The 21,813-nt window shown below is 36.6% G+C and overlaps 2 protein-coding genes across 2 annotated transcripts; both read left to right on the top strand.

Annotated features, from left to right (window-relative positions):
• Positions 1 to 995: 995 nt before the first annotated feature.
• Positions 996 to 6,291, top strand: LOC138167812 (olfactory receptor 6C2-like). The gene is made up of 2 exons (XM_069096775.1): positions 996 to 1,028; positions 5,353 to 6,291. The coding sequence occupies exon 2, from the start codon at positions 5,353 to 5,355 to the stop codon at positions 6,289 to 6,291; it is 939 nt and encodes a 312-aa protein (XP_068952876.1). The 5' UTR covers positions 996 to 1,028.
• A 10,615-nt stretch (positions 6,292 to 16,906) lies between these two features.
• LOC138167811 (olfactory receptor 6C2-like) lies at positions 16,907 to 17,845 on the top strand. The gene has a single exon (XM_069096774.1). The coding sequence runs from the start codon at positions 16,907 to 16,909 to the stop codon at positions 17,843 to 17,845; it is 939 nt and encodes a 312-aa protein (XP_068952875.1).
• Positions 17,846 to 21,813: the final 3,968 nt, after the last annotated feature.

Below are 21,813 nucleotides of genomic sequence, written 5' to 3'. Positions count from 1 at the left end.
GAACTGAAAGTAAATATGGAATATATTTTTATTAAAAAAAAAAGAAAGAAAATACCTACTGTGATAGTAATGGAACCTGTGTTAGCAGCCACCCTGGGGACGCTGGGGTGCTTGCTGCTACACCTACCAGGAGGCAATATTCCTCTATTGCCTCCAGGAATTGGTAGTTCTAAGAGTGAGTTATAAAACAAAAAGAGGCAAGGTTTACACAGCAATCAATAACAGAGAAACTGAAGAGGCAGTTTAGAAGAGGGAATCCCAAATAGGTACCTTAAAAGCTTTAATTTCATGAGAAACACAGAGATAAAATAAGAAATAAGTAAGTATGAGGGTCATGATAAAAAAAATAAGAATCTAGAAGAGACAGAAAGGGAAAATTAAAAATAAAGTGTATAAGAGAAATAAACCCTTTTTGGGAAATGGCACCAAAAATTAGATTTATAAAACTAATGAAAAAAGAAAATTTAAGGGAAGGAAAGGAGGGGGAATTTCATCTGTTTATTTGTCTTGGAGGGAAAAAAATATCTAAACTAGGGAAAGGAGTAAAAAAGTAGGAGGGAGAAACTTAAGAAGAAGGTAAAGAGAGCCAATGAGAATAAAGTTGCCAAAAATATATTAAACTGAAACAACTAAAGTGATATACACTATGTTACAGAGAAAAAAGTGGAATTTCTAATTTGGGGGCGTGGGACAATGTTAGTATTAGAAGTACTGTCACATAGAGAAGGCAGTAGTTTTTTATCTTTAGAACCAGGCCCAAAAGCAAAGGATGTCATTTAAAAACAACAACTTTCTAACAATTATAGCTGTCCAAAATTGGAAGGGGTTGCTTTGGTTTCTCTTCTTCGGAGATCTTCAAACAGAAGATAGATAATAACTTTTCAGGTATATTAGGTTGGGGTTCTGGTGGTGTATGAGCCTCTGAAGTCCCTTCCAACTGTGAAATTCTGTAATTGTGGGATTTTTGTCACTCTTTCCTTTAGTGGGAGATTCTTCTTCAAGTCTATCTTCTAGACTCGGTGAATGAAGTGACTTAAACTTCTCTGAGGTATGACTTATTCTTCATCCTATTTCTAATTAATTCAAGGAAGTGATTTGCACCTTATAAAGAAATAGCTATCATCTTATGCTTAATTAAACACTTTACTTTTTACTCTCCCCTTTTCTGTGATTAGATCCTTGACCTTCAGGGACCACTCATGATACCTAGAAGATAACCATTCTTAAGTTCCTGATAATTCTCTAAAATACTTCAATGATAAAAATACAACATAATAATTTGGAAAAAAAACTTAAATCAAGAAAAACTCCTGAAGAAGATATAAACAGCTACCTTTTTCAACAAGTAGGAACATTTGCTGATTGTAGTCTCTAAGAGCTTTAGTGAATAGAATGCTATGCCTGGAGTCAGGGAGACTCATCTTCCTTAGTTCAAATCCAGCCTCAGACACTGAGTAACTAAGTGACTCTTGGCAAGGCATTTAATCCTGTCTCCCTCAGTTTCTTCATCTACAAAATGAACTAGAGAAGCAAATGGCAAACCACTTGAGTATCTTTGCCAAGAAAACCCCAAATGTAGTCACAAAAAAGTCAAATGCCTGAAAATGACTGAAGAATAATGACATTCTCTCCATAAAAGTGGGTTTTAAGAACAGAGTGAAAGGTTTCAGGCTTCCATGAGAGAGCCCAAGGGAAGAAAGGAGACAAGCAATTACTGGACAGGGTTTCTAGTGGGGGCTACAGGAACACAGTGCCTGGCCCAACTCTGCTACTATTCACCATACACTTTCTTTGCAGTGGCTTGCTTTTGCCCTCACTTCACTTCTTCCACTCTAATATAGCCTTCCCCCTTCTCCATTGTTGTATATGTTCTACTTATCAGGACCTGGTTCCTCTACTTCACCTAATTCTACTTGGACACACTTTTCGAGGTAACACAAGAGGCCTGGCCAATCATTGTTCTTTCTATAGTGCTTTTCCCTTTCTCAAGGAAACCTCATATCATACCTTATAAGGGAAGTACTTGGTGTGTGTTTCACTACAGCTAGTTTAATTCAATGGTTCTCAATCTGGCTTCTGGAGACAAGGGTGGGGGGAGTGAAAGAAGCAGAGGGAGAGAGAGCACTGTATTTAATATAATTGTTTTCCTCTATAATCCTTTGCATTTTATTTCATATAATTAAAAACATGATTCTAAGATGGATTTCATAGGCTTCATCAAATTGCCAAAAGGGTTCATGACATAAACAAAAATGTTTAAGAACCTAGCTTAATAACTCATAATAGCCTCCTTTTGTATACTGTCTTAGGCTTTCAAGAGCCAACTCCATTACATAAATATTAAAAATATATTCATCAAATGATATAGCATATAAACTCATTAAGGGAAAATTAGCTCTTTTTCTTTTTAACAACCAAAGTTGTCTAGAAGTGGGGTTGGATTCCTCTAAACTAGAGGTGGGGGTTCCTACTCTTTGGAGACATTTAAATAAATGCAGAAAACCACTTGTACAATAAGAAGAATTCCTTTTATCTATGGGCTGGACTAGATAGTAGCTGAAGTCCCTTCTATCATTTTTATTTTATTTTGGAATTCTTGGGTCATTCCAATGACCCAGGAATGAGATTAAAATTTTATTGAAATATAGAAATGGCTTCATGGTGTAAAATTTGGGAAAGAAAGAGAACAGAAAGGAACAGAAACCTCAGAATCTACTCGGATCTGGGGTGATTGGGATTCCCCTGACATCTGACCTGTTCCAGGGAACCACTCACAAGTTTTTTTCCTAAGTGAAGAATTACAATAACTCCTTAGATAGTGTAGGAAGGAGCAGGGAGATGCCATGGGTCTGCTTTAGTGCAGACTCTCACTGTTTGATCACTGTATCTAATGTTGTGATAGCACCTTCCTGTCTCTGTGGACAAAGGCCCCATAGCTGCCTCTTAAAAGTTGTTTTATTTTATGCTGATTATATGGTATTCATTAATTAATTTGAACCTCAGTCCCCAAGGAACCTGTTATTTGTTCTCTCATTTGAACTCCCAAACACCTGCAGTAGATTAAACAGATAAAATATTTAGGGGAGTGGGGAACCTATCTCCCTGCCCAGATGTGTCAGACCTTTTCCTCTGTAGTACAGAATCAGGTCTGGAAATTGTCTTCTCTTTCCAGAAATCCCAGTTTCCTAGAGGCAGCCCAGTGCCATAATGGATAAATGACTGGGTTTGGAGTCGGAAAACCCAAGTCCAAATCTAGCCTGAGATGCTTAGTAGCTGAGAGATTCTAGGCAATTCACTTAATTTCTGTTGGTCTCATTTTCCAGCTGTAAAATGGGAGAAATAATAGAACCTACCACTCAGATTTATTGGAAGAAAAAAATGAGTTTAATATTTATGAAATGCTTAGCTCAGGGCACATAGTTGGTATTTACTAAATTACTAAATACATTCCTTCCTGAATTAAACCTCAAAAGATCTTATTTACAGGTGAGGAAATTGAGAGTCAGAGAGGTCAAGGTCACAGAGATTATAAGAAACATCAGGAATTCAAGTCTAAGTGAGCTTTCCCTTTCACTATGTTCCTGCCAACCTGCCTGTACTGCTGTTCATCTTTGAGTCATACCTGGGATCTTCAGGACTATTCTGACTAATGATGCTCTCTGTGAAGCATTGACAGAAACGTAAGTTTGAAAAGTTTTCACATCACACATTTTCTCATTTTATACCCATGAAGATTCCTCTTAGTTGGCTATTTCCCCCATACAGGAAGGAGCACATGGAACAGACATGTCCACTTCAAACATCAAAAATTTGGGGAATTGCTGATCACTTCAAGAAAGAAAATCTGCAATCATGTATGAAATGTTACATCTTTTTGAGAATAACATGCCATTTGAATTAATACGTTCAGCATAATGGGCAATGAAAGGGTCAGGTTTGTGGAAAATGAATTATGTGCACCCTTTTGTGATCTACAGTATGTTCAAAACCCCCAGTCCCTTAACACAAAAACCCCAATGGCTAAAGATAATTCCACCCTGCAAAAAAATGTCTCTAAGCACGCTCCTATGAGAAAGCTAATACTATAGCACAAGAGTTGTTAAGGGGTCTTCATGATTTTTTTCATTTTGGTAACTACATTCAAATATAATAGGTTTCTTTGGTAGTCCTGTGTATTTTTTTATGCATATAAAAACATTGCTCTGAGGAAGGTTCCTTGGGGTTCACAATAACATCAAAGAGATCCATGACACAAAAAAGTTTAAGATTCCCTATTTGAGAGACTATTGATCAAGTACACAGCGTCATGGACTAATCACAAACTTTCTGTCTGAAAAAAAAAATCATGTGACCAGGAGAGAGAGGCAGGGGTGAAGAGAAAATTGGTAACATGACAAATGGCTTGAGTTACCAGAACCCTCTAGGAATCTTTTCAGAATACAATCAAATATTTCACCACAATCCTCCTTCCAGGAAGAAAACAGCAATTTCCATAAAAATACCAAATCATCACCATTTAAAATGAAAATACTTCTTGGAAAAAAATTATTATTCAAAATTTATATTAATTCACTTCTCAGAGAATTAAAGGATTTTGATAATTAAACCATTTTGATTATCGGAAAGTGTTTTCTTTATATCAGGCCTAGGCAGTAAGTTTTGCTAGTACTGGAACCCCCATTTAATGTAAAAGAAAAGTAGACTCTGAGGAGATGAATGATTTCCGCATAGACACATAGCCCAGAAGTGAAGCTAGGCTTTCTGATGCCATGTTTAGTGTTCTAGAGCAGTGGTGTCAAATAGAAATGTGGAAGAAGAGGGAGGGTCACTAAGATACATAGGAATCCATTAGACTCATATGGGCAGTTTTGAAATGTAATATTGTCTATGTTTTATTGTATTTTTATTGAATTTGTTACGTATTTCCTGATTACATTTTAATCTGATTTACAGTGCCTTGGGTGTGTTGTGGGTCACTGTTTGACACCTCTGCTCTTAAGAATGGCTAGGGGAAGGGAAAGAGATGGGTTCTATGTGAAAATGGAAAAAATAGGAGATTTTAACAGGAGAACAAAAGATAGTAATGGCAGAAATCAGCAATTAATCCAGGAAGGCACCCTAGAAGCGAGTGACAATGTGTTGACATTAGGGCGAACCCCTGCTCATTCTACAAAAATTGTCAGAGGTGAAGAGACCAATGTAATGCTGGAATTAGTTATTTTCAAGTAGAAAAAGAAATAGACATGAACTACTTTTGTCACTTTACTTACCAGTTATGCATGACTCTTCATTTTCTCTCCATTCCCCTCCCCAGATTAAAGCTCTGTATGCAGGTTCATCAGAACTTAAAAGATGAGAAATCACACAGAGATAACATTATTCATCCTACCGGGACTGACAGATGACCCACACCTGCAGGTCTTGATTTTTATCTTTCTGTTTCTCAACTACTTTTTGAGTGTAACTGGGAATCTGACCATCATCACCCTCACCTTGATGGATCCCCACCTGAAAACCCCCATGTATTTTTTTCTGCGAAACTTCTCCTTTTTAGAAATCTCAATCACAACTTCCTGCATTCCCAGATACCTCTACAGCATATCAACTGGAGATAAAATGATTTCTTATAATTCCTGTGCCACACAACTGTTTTTTGTCATCTTTCTTGGAGCAGCAGAGTTTTTCCTTCTGGCTACCATGTCCTACGATCGCTATGTGGCCATCTGCAAACCTCTACATTACACAACAATCATGAACAGCAAAGTGTGTAACCAACTCCTGGTGAGTTCTTGGCTGGCTGGACTCATGATCATCCTCCCACCACTTAGCCTGGGACTTCAGTTGGAATTCTGTGACTCCAATGTTGTCGATCATTTTTACTGTGATACATTTCCTATGCTACAGATTTCATGCACAGACACACAGTTGATAGAGGGAGTGGTTTTAATTGATGCAATATTGACACTCATCATCACCTTACTCTTAGTAGTTCTGTCTTATGCCTTCATTGTCAGGACCATTCTGAGATTCCCCTCTGCCCAGCAAAGGAAAAAGGCTTTTTCTACTTGTTCCTCCCACATGATTGTCGTCTCTATCTCCTATGGTAGTTGCATCTTCATGTATATCAAATCTTCTGCAAAAGAAAAAGTGGCTTTGAACAAGGTGGTGTCAGTTCTCATGGCCTCTGTTGCCCCTGTGATGAACCCATTTATTTACACCTTGAGGAACAAACAAGTCATACAAGCCTTTAAGAACTCAATCAAAAAGATAGCAATTTTCACAAAGCTGTAAGAGACTATGGCGCTTAAGATGCCAAAAGATAAAAGAAAAGCTTTCCCTCTTCTGCAACCCTTTGCCATGTTTCTTGTTACTTATCTTACCCTAGAGTTTATAGCATTTAAGATTTTCCTCAGTATTTTCTCATAAAGGGAGAAACACCCCCCCCACCCTCCACACACATACTGGTCCACTGATAGAAGTCTCTCTTCCTCCTTTTTGTTATGACCTATCATGCTTTCTGGATTTTTTTCTCATCTGCCTGCCAGACACCACTCCCATATCAGCTACTTCTATAATCCATTATCTCAAGTTCACCTATACTCTTAGACAGATTCATGAGATGGATAAGGGAATTAATTTGGAGTCAAGAAGAACTGAATTCAAATTCTTCACCAAACACTTATTCTGAAAAAATAATGGATCATAGGTTCATATGCTTAGAGGGCTAAGGGAGCTTAGAGGCTATGTAATCTAACCCCCCAAATTGTCAGTCAGTAAGTCAACCAATAAGCATTTATTAAGTGACCACCTGTACTAAGGTTTGGGGATATGGAGGGGGGGAAGGCAAAACACAGTCCCTACTTTCAAGGAGCTCACATTTTAATGAAATAGAAAAAAACAAATAAATATGTATAAAATATACACAGGACAAACAGAAAATAATTGACAGAAGGAAGGGACTAGAATTATGATGAGTTGCAAAAGGCAATAAAGAGCACTGAAGTGTATTAAGTAAGTAATGGAGATGTGGTCAGATATGCACTTTAGGAAAATCACTATGATGAATGAATAGAGGATGGACTGGAGTGGGGAGAGACTTGTGGTAGGCAGATCCACCAGTTCACTTATTACAGTAGTCCGATAGTGAAGTGATGAAGGTCTACACCTTCACTGGTGTAGATGGTGACACTAACAGAGGATATGGGGGGAATATTCAAAAAATATTACAAATGTGAAATTCATAAGACTTGATAACATTTTAAAGGAGGTTAGAGATAGTGAGGATTTAAAGATGACACCTAGCTTGCAAATCTGGTGGACTAAGAGAACAGTTGTGTCCTTGACAAAATAGGGGATTTTGGAAGGAGGGAGGGCTCAAAAGGTAGATGATGAATTCAGTTTTAGACATGTTGAGATTAAGGTATCTATCAGATATCCAGTATGAGATATATGAAAGGCAGTTGAAGATGGGAAACTGGAGATCAGCAAAGTGATTAGAGCAGGATAGGTAGATTTGAGAATCATTGGCATAAGGATGATAATGAAATCCATGTGAATTGTTAAGATCACCAAGTGGTATAGTGGGAGAAGAAAAGAGGACACAGGACAACTTCCTGAGGGATACCTACGGTTAGTGGGCATGGCCTGAATGAGAATTCAGAAAAGAAGACTAAGGAGTGGTCTGGTAGGTAGGAGGAGAACAAGAAGGGACATGAAAGGGGCGGCTAGATGGCACAGTGAATAGAGCACCAGCCCTGGAGTCAGGAGGACCTGAGTTCAAATCCAACCTCGGACACTTAACACAAAAACCTAGCCGTGTGACCTCGGGCAAGTAATTTAACCCAAATTGCCCTCCAAAAAGCAAAAAAAAAAAGTGACATGAAAATCAAGGTAGAAGAATGCATCAAGGAGGAGAAAGTGATCAACAGTGTCAAAGTTTGCAAATAAATCAAGGAAAATGAAGACTGAGAAAAGACCCATAGATATAGCAATTAGAAGATCCTGGAAACTTGAGGCATTTCAGTGGAATGATGAAGTCAGAGGCTACATTGTAGGAGGTTATGAAGAAAATGAGGGGAGAATAAGTGAAGAAATGTTATTGTAAATAGCCTTCTCAAAAGTTTAACACAAAGGACAAAAGAGATTTAGGACAATTGGTAGGAAGGATGGAAGAATCAAGTGAGGGTTTTTGAGAATCATGAAGACATAGGAATATTTCTAGGCTGCAAGAAAGGAGCCAGTAGAGATGGAGAGATTGAAGTTAAGTAAGAGAGTGGGCACGTTTTCTTTTTTCATTCACTAGGAGTGGATACAGGCTATGTAGAAGGTGCTCCTGATTAAAGTCTATAGGAAGGGAATTCACTTGCTAGCTATCCAAAATTTATTTTCCCTCTGTGATTACTATAACCACCTGCCATTAGCAGGAAGTGAGTAGACTGGTGTGTAATATCTTTCTATTTCTAAATCTGATACTATAATTCTTTGATCCAATAACTGTCCCAAAAGGAAATTATACCTCTCTAGAGAATGAAAATTCATCTCCATGGAAGTCAAATGTATTTCTCTTACCTGTGAGAAGTAGTGTGGGCATGAGAGCTATCTTGCCTCTTTACTGAGGCAGGTGTAAGTCACTTCTCTTATTTTATGTGTGAAAAAAATAAAGACTGGGCTTTAAAAAACATATTTAGCTTACTTGTGTTTAAGTAGTTTACCTGAAGGCTCTTTGTCTTTTCTATAATGGCCAATATAAGAACCAAAATCTGCAGTTGCCTGTGGAAACCTAAGGAAAGGAGAAGAAAAGGGGGCATCAAATTAAAAACAACAAAAGGAATATAATTTTATATAACTCTGAAGTTTTATAATTTTATATAACTCTGAAGTTTCACTTCATATCCAGTGAGTTGGTAAGGATGATAACATAGTCAATATGGAAGGGACTATAGGAAGACAGATGAAATAATACACATTGGTGGAAGTGATAATTAGTCTCACTCTTCTGGAAAATAATTTAAACTATGCTGCAAAACTTTAAACTGTTATTGATCTTGGACTCATGGATAACATTAGCCATGAGGAGGGCAACATGTGCATTATTTTTCATTGATCTGAGGTTGTCATTCTCCTCAATGAGGAAATCAGGCTTGTACTGCTTCAGTCATGCCCTACCTCAGATTTCTGATGAAAAATTTTGTTAAGCTCATCTCTAAAGGGCCCTCTCCAACAGGGTCCAGGAGAATTGGAAGAGACTTTAAAAAATGTATCAGAGTACAGACATGAATAAAGCATGGGGCAGGTAGTTATGAGCTTCATATGAGCAGTAATGCTAAACAACAAAGAATGATAGAAAGATTACAAACAGTTGAGAGGCTAGTATGCAAGTCTCATTGGATCATTGGCCATAGGCATTCTTCTTACTAACATTTCAACTCAACTGATTACAACTGAATCAATGCCAAGGGGGCTCTTCTTTTTCCTTCTGTCCCTCTCTCTGTAAAGAATATGCATAGAATTATCTTTTTAATATGGTAAAATAAAAAGATATCCAAAAGCAAGAGCAAGCACTTTTCAATGTGGGCAAGTTATAAACTTTGTTTAATTAACTGAGGAAAAAATGAGTAATTCACTCTTTGATGTAGTTCCAGAAATTTAAGGAACAAGAAAGAAATTAAAGGTATAAAGACAGGTAAAGAGGAACTAAAACTATTCCTTTTTCCAGATGACCTGATTATTTTCTTAGAAAACACTAAGGAATAAGCAAAGAAATTAATGAAGAGGTAGCTGACCAAACTACCAAGCTTTCTGGGTACATTGGAACTTTCCAACACATAGACAATAAATGTAATTATAAAGTCACTTCTGTCAGAACCGAGCAAAAGGCCAATCTTTACAGAATTCTAGAGTAAAATAGTAAGCAGTTCAGGGAATACAAACAAAAGATAAAGATCCAAATGAAGACTAAACAATGAAAACCTAAATAATTACTGGGCCAAAACACAAACCATAGTAATAATTAATAATTATGAGAAAGGAAATGATAATGATGAAAAAAACATAGCTAAAGTTCTGGGTTGTAGCTAAAGCAATTCTAAAGGAAAAAAATTATAGTCCTAAAAATACATTCAACAAAATAGAAAGATAGAATACTAATAAAGTTAATATGCATTTTTATTAGAAAGCTTACAAATAAGCCTAAAAGGAGAAAAAAATAAATGAAATAGAAAAAAATTATCCAAATAAATTGTAAGACTAAAAGTTAGTTCTTTTAAAAAGATGAATAAAATTGAAAAAGAAAACCTTTAGCTAATGTGATTACAAAAAAGAGGGAATAAAATCAAGTCAACAAAATAGTATATAAGCAAGTTGAAATCACAACAAACTAAAAAAATAATAAAAATAATTATCAGAATTCATGCTACATAATTATATGCTAAAAAAACTGAAAACACTAAAGAAGAAGAGAAATATCTTCAAATATAGAAAATTCTCAAACTAACAGAAAACCAAATGGCAATATCAAATAAACAAACTCAGAAAAAGAAATACAACTCAGTAAAGGAAACAAAAGGAGAAAAAGAGTTGGTCCTGATGGACTGACAAGAGAATTTTATCAAATTTTTTAAAACAAATTAGTACCCAGACTACAAGAATTGTTCTTAAAAATTGAGAAGGAAAGTACCCTAACAGATTCCTTTTGTGGGACAAATATAGTCCTAATACCTAAACCCATTAAGGACAAAGAAATGGAAAACTATTGACCAGCATGATCAATGAATATTGATTCAAAAAAATTAAAAAAAAAACCCTGTCAAACAATCTACAATAATTTATCCAACAAATCATTTATCATAACCAAGTTGGAGGTCTACCAGAGATTCAAGGATAGTAAGCATTAGAAAAACAATCAACATAATTAGTCATATTAAAACAAAAATTATTATTTATATCAGATCACATGGAAAAAATTTTTGACAAAGCATAACATTCATACTAAAAAACCTACAAAGCATAGGAACAGAGGGACCTTTTTAACATAATAAAAATATTTATCTAGCAATTGGGATACACTAAAAACTTTACCAATATATATAGTAACAAAGCAAGGATATTCATTCTTCCACACTACTTTTTGATAAAGTTCTAGAAATGCTAGCAATAGTAATGTGATGAGAAAGAAATTTTAAATATAAAGATAAGTCGAGAAGAGATAACATCATCACTATCTGATGATGATATGATGGTATATTTGTAATATCCTTGAAAATAAGTAAAGATACTAATTGAAGCAATTAATATCCTTTAACAAAATTCAGGCTACAAAATAAACCTTTAAAACCCAACAATCAATCAATAACAGTTATGTAGCAGGCTCTATTAAGACCGGGGATACAAAAAGAGGTAAAAGACTGTCCCTGCCCTCAAGGAGCTTACATTCTAGCAGGTAAACAAATATATATATAAAGCCAGTTATATACAAGAAAAATAGGAAATAATTAACAGAAAAAAGGAACTAGAATAAAGGGAGCTTAAGAAAGACTTCCAGTGAATGAAGGAATTTTAGTTGGGACTTAAAGGAAGGTAGGGAGATCAGTAGTTGAAGGGATAATATTGGAGGCACAGAGGTCAGCCAGAGAAAATGCCTAGAGCTGAGAGATGTAGTGTGTTGTTTACATAACAGCCAGGAGGCTAATATCACTGGATCAAAGGCTATATGGTAGAGAATAACCTGTAAGAAGGCTGGAAAGGTAGGAGGGGTCTAGGTTATGAAAGGTTTCACATGCCAAACAGAGCATTTTTCATTTGATACAGAATGTCTTTATAATAATAACAATAAAAGATGCAATATGCCAGCCACATCAATAAAAGAGAATGATTTGGGGGAGCAGTGGGAAGGAGCAGGGGCAGGAGTTGGAAAGTCGTCATTTTCTTGGGACCCAAACTTCCACTGTGAGTGGGAGAGTAGCTCCCAACTACAATGTGCTATAGTTAGAGCTCTTTCCTTCTCTGAGAATCTTATCTCCTCAATTGCTTTTTAGCAAGAGCATTTCCAAAAGTACACTTCTACTCGCAAAGGTTAGCAGTTAATGTGAGTTATGAGGACAGGGTAAGAGGTTTCAGGTTACCATAGAAGAGCCCAAGTGAAGAAAGAAGATATAGGATTCCTGGTTGGAGTCTCTAGTGGGGGATACAGAAATGGAGTCTGGCCCACTCTGAGACTATCCATTCTTCTTTTTCTTTGGCTGTCTTTGCCTGTCTTCAATTCTTTAAGCTCCACATAACCTCCTCTTTTCCAGCTTTGTTCAACTTCTACTTATCTCATCAGGATTTGGTTTCTCTGTTTCACCTAATTTGATTTGAACAAACTTTTTAAGGGGAGTCAAGAGCCTTGGTCAATCATTGTTCTTCCTGTAGCTTCTTTTTTTTATTTCTCAAGGAAACCTCATATAGAAATTAGCATATAGAAACTTCATACAAGAAGTACTTGGTGTGGCTTTATTTTCATAGTTAGTTTAACACAATGGTTCTCAGTCTGGCATCTGGAGACTATGTTTGTAAATTATAGTTAGCTAGGTAACTACATTTAATATAATTGATTTCCTTATAATCCTATGTACTTTATTTTATGTATTTAAAAACATGATTCTGAGAAGGGGTTCATTACCAAAGGGGATCAAGATATAGACAAAAATGTTTAGGAATCTAGTTTAACACCTCATGGTAACATCCCTTTCCAAAACCATCTTGGGCTTTCAAAGCCAGCTACACGATATAGCACATAAATTCATAATAGGGAAATTAACAACTTTATATCATTTTGATAAGTAGAGTTATCCAGAAATAAAATTGAATTCCTCTAGAACAGAAGCTAGATGTCAGCTATGTGGTAAAATGGACAGAGTGTCAGGCCTAGACTCAGGAAGATTCATGTCCTTGAATTCAAATCTAGTGGCAGACACCAGCTATACAACCCTAGGTAAGTCACTTGACCCTGTTTGCTTCAGTTTTCTCATTTCCAAAGTGAACTGAAGAAGGAAATAGCACACCACTCTGGTATCTTTTCCAAGAAAATTCCAAATGGAGTCACAAAGAGTTAGACACTACTGAAAACCAAACGAACAATAACAAAGACTAAGAGTGGGGGGCTAATTTTGAATATTTTTGTATAAACACATTCATCTGTGGAGCCCACGGACATCTTATTCCCAAAGGATAAAGAAGGCATTGAGGAGTCACAGGCTGCACTGCTGGAAGGAATGGTCAAGGTATGTGATGAAAAACCCACTGAAATATACATGTGTCACTATGGAATTAAACTTGGGAGAGAAAGAGTAGAGGAAGGAATGGAATACCTCAGCATCCTCTGGGCTATAGGGTGATGGGGATTCCCCTGATATCTGACCTATCCAGAGAATCTCCTACAGATTTTCTCCTGAGTTAAACTTCAAAATGATTCCTTACATTAGTGGTGTCAAACACAAAAAGAAAAAGGGAACAATTAATCTGTTATGTAAGGATCCAAGTGGGCCAGCATATTGACTTAGTTTTACAATACACCTACATTTTATTGCATTTTTAAATTTTTAACATATTTTCCAATTAGATTGAACTCTGGTTTGATCGCCAGCTTTATGTTTAATGTGTCTGCCTTAAACATAAATGTTTAATGTGACCGAGACTACGAATAAGCCAGGGGTCTGCTCTACCACAGGACGTTCATTGATTGATCATTGTATCTAATGCTAGGATGAAACCTTCCTGTCTCTATGGACACAGGCCCCATGGCTGCTTTTTTAATGTGTGTTTTTTTTATTTAATGCTGATTATATGGTAGATTCATTAGTAATTTTGAACTTCCATCCCCAAGGAACCTTATGTTTGTTCTCTCACTGGATTTCCCCCAAACAGCTTCAGCAGATTGAGCAAATAAGATTTAGGAGGGAAAACACATCTCCTTGACCAGATGTGTCAGTCCTTTTTCTCTGAGGTACCCAGAGTCAAGTCTGTATGTTGCCTTCCCTTTACAGGGGTCCCAATTTCCTTTTAACTGCAGGGCAAGATTTCTGACATTTAACATGAGACCAGATCTCTGATCCAAAGTCATTGTATAATTACTTAGGAGAAAGAAGGATGGCCCAGAAACATGAAATGTCCTGGGACAAAACAATCAGTCACAGAACTTCCTGTGAATGTAAGGTTCTAGGTACCAGAGTGTGACCAAAAGTATCCATAGAATTAGGGTTGCTGAATTAAATATATAATGAATATTAGAGATCATTCAATCCAGTTTCCTTATTTACAGGTGAGGAAATTGAGACTTAGGGAGATCAAGGTCCCAGAAATCACAAGTAGCAACTGAAATTCAGGTCTCAATGGGCTTCCTAGAAAGTCAACAGAAATGTGCTGAAAGACTCAATTCATAAGCTAAGCATTCCATGGTGTGGTATGACCTAGGCAATATTTCACTGTATTCCTGCCACCTGCCTATACCATTCATCTGTGAACCACACCAAGGACCTTTGGGGTTATTCTGGCCATTGATGCTATCCATGAAGCGCTATCAGAAACGTAAGTATGAAAAGATTTTCCACATCCCACATTTTCTCACTTTGTGTCCATGAAGATTACATTTCCTTTACTATTTTCTCTATAGAAAAAAACAACTTGTGAAGTGGCATTGGCTATTCCAGGGAGAGAATTAACAATCATTTCTGAGATGTCATTTCTTTGCTTAGACTAACAAGACATTTGAACTTTACAATCTCATTGTAATAGATGATTATGGGGTCAGTTTTGGTGAGACCAGATTGTGTGTGTTCTTCTATGACCTTCGGGGTGTCAAAAAGTCCCTCTTGGGAAAATACCACTCACAGGCAGCCCACTTACAGAAACTGTGTAATTGAAGTTAATTTCATTTCAGGAAAAAAATCTCTTCTTTAAAAACATGCACCCCTGAGAGGGTTGAAGCTTTAACATAGTGGTTCTTAAGCTATTGTCTAGGAATTTGTTTTTTAAGATATTTTGATAGCCATGTTTCAATATAATTGGTTTATTTTGCAATCCTATGTATTTTAAATTGGGCACTTAAAACATTACTCTGAGAAGGGATCTATAGGTTGCTTCACAATGTTGTCACTGCTGCTGTTTGCTGCCAAACAAAAAGAGTTAAGAATCCCAGCTTTAAGAGCTTATTGGTCAATTACACAGAAAGATGGACTCATTACAAATTTTCTGTCTGAAAAAAAATCTCAAGTGACAGAGACAGAGACAGAGAGAGACACAGTAAGATATTGGAGACAAAGACAGAAGCAGAGAAACATAACTAATAAGTGATTTCAGTAACAAGAACAGGACACTGTCTCAGAAGTTTTTTAAGTATTTCATAAAAGTGCTCACTATACATCCCTATAAAGAGAAGGAATTGGAGCATTTCTCATAAAAATAACAAGATATTCACCAGTCAAAACAAAGATAGACCTTGGAAGAAACCATTAACAGCTATTCAAACTTTTTTGTTAATTCACTTATCAAAGGATGAAAGGTTTTACAGTAATTAAGAACCTGAGGGATGTTCTAGAGAATCATCACCCCATTTAAGAGATAAAGAAACTAAGACCCTGAGAGATGAAGTGACTTGCACAGGATTACAGAATTTATAAGGAAGTAGAGAATAGATGAGAAAGGAGGTCTTCTGGCTTCTCATAAACATCTTTTCAGACATAACAGCTCCCAGAGAAAAGGTTTCTACTCAATGAGACACAGGTTCCAAAAATTTTGTAAGAAGAAATTGGGCAGAGGACCACACCCAAGATCTTTTTGAATTCTTGGACAGAAAGGGGAAAAGCTCAGGTGGCCTGGGTAACTAAAGTAGTTGGAAGCATAAACAGTGGGGGAAAGTACATTAAAAGAGAAACAGGAAGAGCCCAGACAATCTGCATATTCCCTCTGATATTGCTTATGGTCAGCCCTTTTTACCCTCTGAGGTCAAATATTCCTAACTCTGTCTTAAGGAGGTCTCTCAGGAAAAGATGTTGGGGAAAATACCACATGTGAGAAAGCATAGATTTATAAAAGCAAAGTAATGATATGGGGAGCAGAAGGAGAAACAATTAGCACAAAATAATCATTAGAATCAACATAACATACATTTAAAAATTAGAAAGTGGGGGCGGCCAGGTAGCACAGCGAGTAAGAGCACCGGCTCCAGTGTTGAGAAGACCTGGAGATCGAATCCCGGGCTCAGATACTTAGCACCCACCCAGAAACACCTGGCCGTGTAACCTTGAGCAAGTTACTTAACCCCAGTTGCTTAGGGGCGGCCAGGTGGCTCAGCGAGTAAGAGCACCGGCTCCAGTGTCAGCATGACCTGGATCAAATCCGGCCTCAGATACTCAGCACCACACCCAGAAATAACTGGCCGTGTAACCTTGAGGAAGTTACTTAACCCCGATTGCTTTAAAAATAAAATTAGAAAGTGCTTTGTTTGCAGCAGCCTGAGAAGTACTTGCTACAAGTGTGTGAACCCCCATTTCACACGAAAGGAAGGGTGGGTTTGGAGAAACTGAGAGACTTCTACCTGGTCACATACCAGTAACAGTCAGGTCATGAACCTAGGTCTCCTGACTCCATGTCCAGTTCTATAGACTGTGTTTGAGGAAAGGAGGGATGGAAGGCTCTGTGAAAAAAAGAAACATTTTGACAAGGGACCATATTTGAGAGAGTAAAATATATTAATTCCCAAAAGACCCTGAAGCAATTGCTGGAGGTAAAAATCCTGGGAAAATGTAAGTTACTTGCCTCCCTTTTGCCACTAACTTCCTTTGCTCCCCTTATTTTATTTCCATAATCTTTCCTGATCCAAAATCTTCCTCTCTGTTTTCTGTGCAGGTTCATCAGAATTCAGAAGTCAGGGATGAGAAATCACACAGGGATTACATTATTCATCCTGCGAGGACTGACAGATGACCCACAGCTCCAGGCTTTCCTTTTTGTCTTTCTATTTTTCAACTACATGTTGAGTTTAACTGGAAACCTCATCATCATCACCCTCACCTTGGTGGATGTCCACCTGAAAACTCCCATGTATTTTTTTCTCAGAAACTTTTCCATCTTAGAAATCTCACTCACAACTTCTTGTATTCCCAGGTACCTCTATAGCCTATCAACAGGGGACAATACCATTTCCCATGATGCTTGCTTCACCCAAATATTTTTTGTCATCTTTCTTGGGGCAGCAGAGTTCTTTCTTCTGGCCACCATGTCCTATGACCGCTATGTGGCCATCTGCAAACCTTTGCATTACACAACTATCATGAACAACAAAGTCTGCAACCAGCTCCTGCTGAGTTCTTGGGTGGCTGGGCTGATGATCATCCTCCCACCACTCAGTCTGGGCCTCCAACTGGAATTCTGTGATTCCAATGTCATTGATCATTTTGGCTGTGATGCCTTTCCTATGCTAGAGATTTCATGCACAGACACACAGTTCATAGAGAAGATAGCTTTGATTGATGCTATATTAACGCTCATTATTACATTGCTCTTAGTGATTCTCTCTTATGCCTCCATTGTCAGAACTATTCTGAGATTCCCCTCTGCCCAGCAAAGGCAAAAGGCCTTTTCTACTTGTTCATCCCACATGATTGTTGTCTCCATCTCATATGGAAGCTGCATCTTCATGTACATTAAATCTTCTGGAAATGAAAAAGTAGATTTGAACAAGGCAGTGTCAGTTCTCATGGCTTCTGTTGCCCCCGTAATGAACCCCTTCATTTATGCCCTGAGGAACAAGCAAGTCATACAAGCCTTTAAGGACTCAGTCAAAAAGATTGCAATTCTCACAAAGCAGTAAAAGATGCCAAATGCTAAAATTAAAGTTCAGGATGCCAAATGTTAAAAAGAAAAACTCATCAGGATTCTGTAAACCTGAATAATTTTTCTTGCTAATAAACTTTTCTAAAGCTGGAGTTTAATGGCGTTTAATCTTAACACAGCCCATTCCCTCATGCAAGAAGAAACATATACAAACATGTGCACACATAGACACATACCCATACACGTGTGCAAATGGGACAAATACAGGCATGCACACATGTGATCACATGTATATACACACATTGAGAGAGAGATAAAAGTCTTCCCTCCATTTCTGTCAGAATTTGTAATGCTTTCTGGTATCTGACTCACCTCTCCTCCCGTCCCTACTGCCCAGTCCAGCTACTTCCTAACTCATTGTCTGCTCACTCAAACTCTCAAACAGATGAGGGTGATGGAAAAAGGGCTGTTCTGGCAGTTTAGAAGACCAAGGTTCAACTACATCCTCAGCCATTTACCATTACTCTAGCAAGTCACCAGAATGTATCTTAGAGACCATATGATATAAACTTCTCATCTTATACATAAGGAAACTCGGAACCAGAATTTTGGAATGACTTGCTCAAATTTCATACAAGGCAGTAAATAACAGAGCTGAATTTTGAAGCCAAGGTCTCTGCCTCCAAATCCAGTATTTTCTCTTCTGCATTGTACCATCTCTCCCTTTCCAGCACTGAAACCATAATCAAGTCAATTCTGCCATTATCACTCAAACAGCTGTTTCAATCTGATCCCATATGTTTCATATGGTTGACTTTTCATACCGAAACATCCTTCCCTGGCCACCACTCCCCTGTATATGTTGTCTTTATTAGAATGTAAGTACTTTCTGATCAGAGACTATCCTATTTTGTGCTATGTGTTTATCTTATATATTTTTGTGTCCTCATTTCTCACCATGGTGCCTGGTATGTAGTAGGTGTTTAATAATTACTTTTTCATTCATTCACTGTAAATGAATACAAAACATACAAAGCCTATGGAGAAGGAGTTAAATTTGTAGCAATCTTGGTTTTCCTTCTATAGGAACCTTAACCGTGTATAAAGGGGAATGAGGTAGGTGGATTTAATGGTCTAAAATGTTCCTTTGGCTTCTAAATCTATGATATTATCATACTATGATTCTGCAATTTTATGACATTCTCTACAGTAAAGTAGGGCTCTCTAGAAAATGAGATATCATCTCTCTATATAACTCAAATGTAGCTTCCTGGGGGTAGTAGTATGGTCATAAGAACTCTCTTGACTTCTTATTGACAGAGGACTAAGCATTTTCTATTTGTGTTTTCTGTGCTGTAAAATAAAGGTCATCAATTAAAACATCACCTATAATGGCCCTTTATTTTTTTGAGCAGCGAATACAAGAGTCAGAGGTTAAGGCTGCCAGTTGAAATACTAGCCAGGGAAAGTAGAAATGCAGCTGATCAAAAACCATATAAAGATTATCTAATTTGCAAATAAAGAAATATAATTACATAAGACTCTAAAGTTCCATCCAATATCTAGCAAGTTGGCAAAGGTGAAAACACAATCAATGTAGTAATGGTATGCCAAAACAGGTATATTAATACATATTGGTGGAAATGTCTGTTTGACCAGTATTGTTAATATGCATCCAAAAATTTTAACTAAAATCTTGTCAAAAGGAATATAGAAATATGTCCAAATAGTCATTCACAATGACTAAGTTAGCAAGCAAGAGTTGTCAACATGATTAATTATATCAAAGGCAAAAAGTTACTAAACTACATGATTAACTCAAAAAAAGGCAGAAAAAGTCTTTCATAGAGCACTATACTCATTTGTTCTTTAAAAAATAAAGAAAGCACTATATCAGTGAGGAAACACTAGAATCTTTACTAATAAAGGAGCAAATACATAATTTCTAATTTCCCTTCTATGATTTAATAAAGTCTTACAAAGGCAATAAGACAACAGAAAAAAAAATTCAAAGCATAATGATAAACAAAGAGGATATAAATATCTGAGGGAATACAGAAAATGAGATAAACAATAGCTTCAAGAAAAGTTTCAGAATAAAAATAAATCAAAATAAACAATGCTATATAAGTAAAAATGAAAAATATAGTCATAGAAAAATAAGTCCCATTCAAAACAACCACAGTACATATTAAAATATTTTTAACAAGCCCGCTAAAGTAAAAAAAATACTTTGAGAGTTTCAGTTACAGAAAGGTTTTTAAATAGACCAAAAAAAGACAACTTAAGTTGCTGGAAAAATAATAATTAGTGCTCTTGCCTGGGCCATGCCAAAAAAGATAAAATTCTTCAGGTGACTAGGAGAAAAACCTTCAAATATAAAGTAAAGTAAAGATAACACAAAATTATTCTTCCCCAACCAGAAACAGCAGGAGAGAATGGAATAATGCATTCCAAAGAGCAAAGAAACTAAAGATAAAACACAAGGTAACTTACCCTGCAAAAGTGAACCTAATCATTAATGTAAAAAGAAGAAATTCAAAAAATTACTAGAAAAGAAAGAAAGACATTAATTCTTTTATTTTCATGCATGGCAAAAAAGAAATATATATATATACAAAAAAGGTTAAAAGATATGGAAACTAGGGACAACAACAAAATTTGTGAGAATATACAAGGAGACAAAGTTGAAAGCAGAAGTCAAATAGAAGTGATGATAAACAGGCCTGAAACATTTGGGGCTGGGGCAGGGATATGAAAGAGGAAGGGAAGAGGAGAGAGATAGAGAGACAAAGACAGAGAAAAATATTACATAATGGGAGTGCATATAAAGTGAGGAAGAATGGGAAAATGTGAGGAACATTAATGAAAGTCAAAAGCTCACAATGAAAAGAAAATCATTCCTGTAGTCTAATAGGAAGAAGATAGCCCACAGAAGAATGAGAGAGGAGAAAAGGGAGAGATTAATACAAAGGGAAAGAAAGTGGAAAAGTTGTTTCAGTGATGGTAAGGGGTACCACTAAGGAATGATTCTGTAGGAAAAGAGAAATTCTATGAAGGGATCTTATTTTACAAATGTGGACCTTACAATAAGTATAAACTGGAGAGGATTCACACTTAGACAACTGACCCTATCCCAGAAGAAAAGGAATTGGAGTTCCTTCAGGCAACTGATACTAAGAAGAGTGAAAGTTCATGGACCCAGGAATATTTAGTTTTTTTGGTTTTTTTTTGGGGGGGGGTTGGTTTTTGGAGGGCAATTGGAGTTAAGTGACTTGCCCAAAGTCACATGGCCAGCAAGTATATCAAGTGTCTGAGGCTGGATTTGATATCATTAGGGTGATAGAGAAAAACATGGGGAATTAATTATGAATTTTGCAATAAGACACAGAAAATTACCTATCATGGAGCTATGTCTTCTCTTTCAGAAATTGGCACTCCTAAAAATGAGTCAGCAAAAAAAGAAGACTGAGGCAATATATACAGGGCAATAACATAGAAACTATTTAGAAGTGGGAGCCCAAAATAGGTATCAGAGAAGCTTTAATTCTATGAAGAATATAGAGACTAAAGAAGAATAAGGGCCATAAATGAAAGAATAAAATTCTAGAATACACAGAAAGAGAAGACGAATAATAAAGAGTATGAGAGAAAGAAATTCTTTTTAGAAAACGATGATGAAAATGAAATTTTAAGCCCTAACAAAGAAGTTGAGGGGGAAGAAAATAGTAGGCATTTTACTTAACTGAGAGGAGGAAAAAAAGGTGAAAGAAATAAAAACTAGATAAAAGCAAGGAGAAAGATAGTAGTAAGTTAAAACTAGGGAAAGGAGTAACAAATAGAAGGCAAGGAGTGAAAGGAGGAAGCAGAAAGGAGGAAGGGTGCCGGAAAGAGCTGGTTGAAATAGGGTTGCCTTAAAGAAAATTATGCTGCAATAACACAAGAGACATAGGACTGTGTTTACAGAGTAAGAAGGGAAATTGTATATAGAAATAAAAATACAAT

This window comes from Petaurus breviceps, unplaced genomic scaffold (genome assembly GCF_028583685.1).
Source record: "Petaurus breviceps papuanus isolate PSGF00001 unplaced genomic scaffold, PetGlider_PUasm1.0 313, whole genome shotgun sequence".
Lineage (NCBI taxonomy): Eukaryota > Metazoa > Chordata > Mammalia > Diprotodontia > Petauridae > Petaurus > Petaurus breviceps.
The sequence above is the reverse complement of the archived record's forward strand: the minus strand, read 5'-3'. Positions and strand labels throughout refer to the sequence as shown.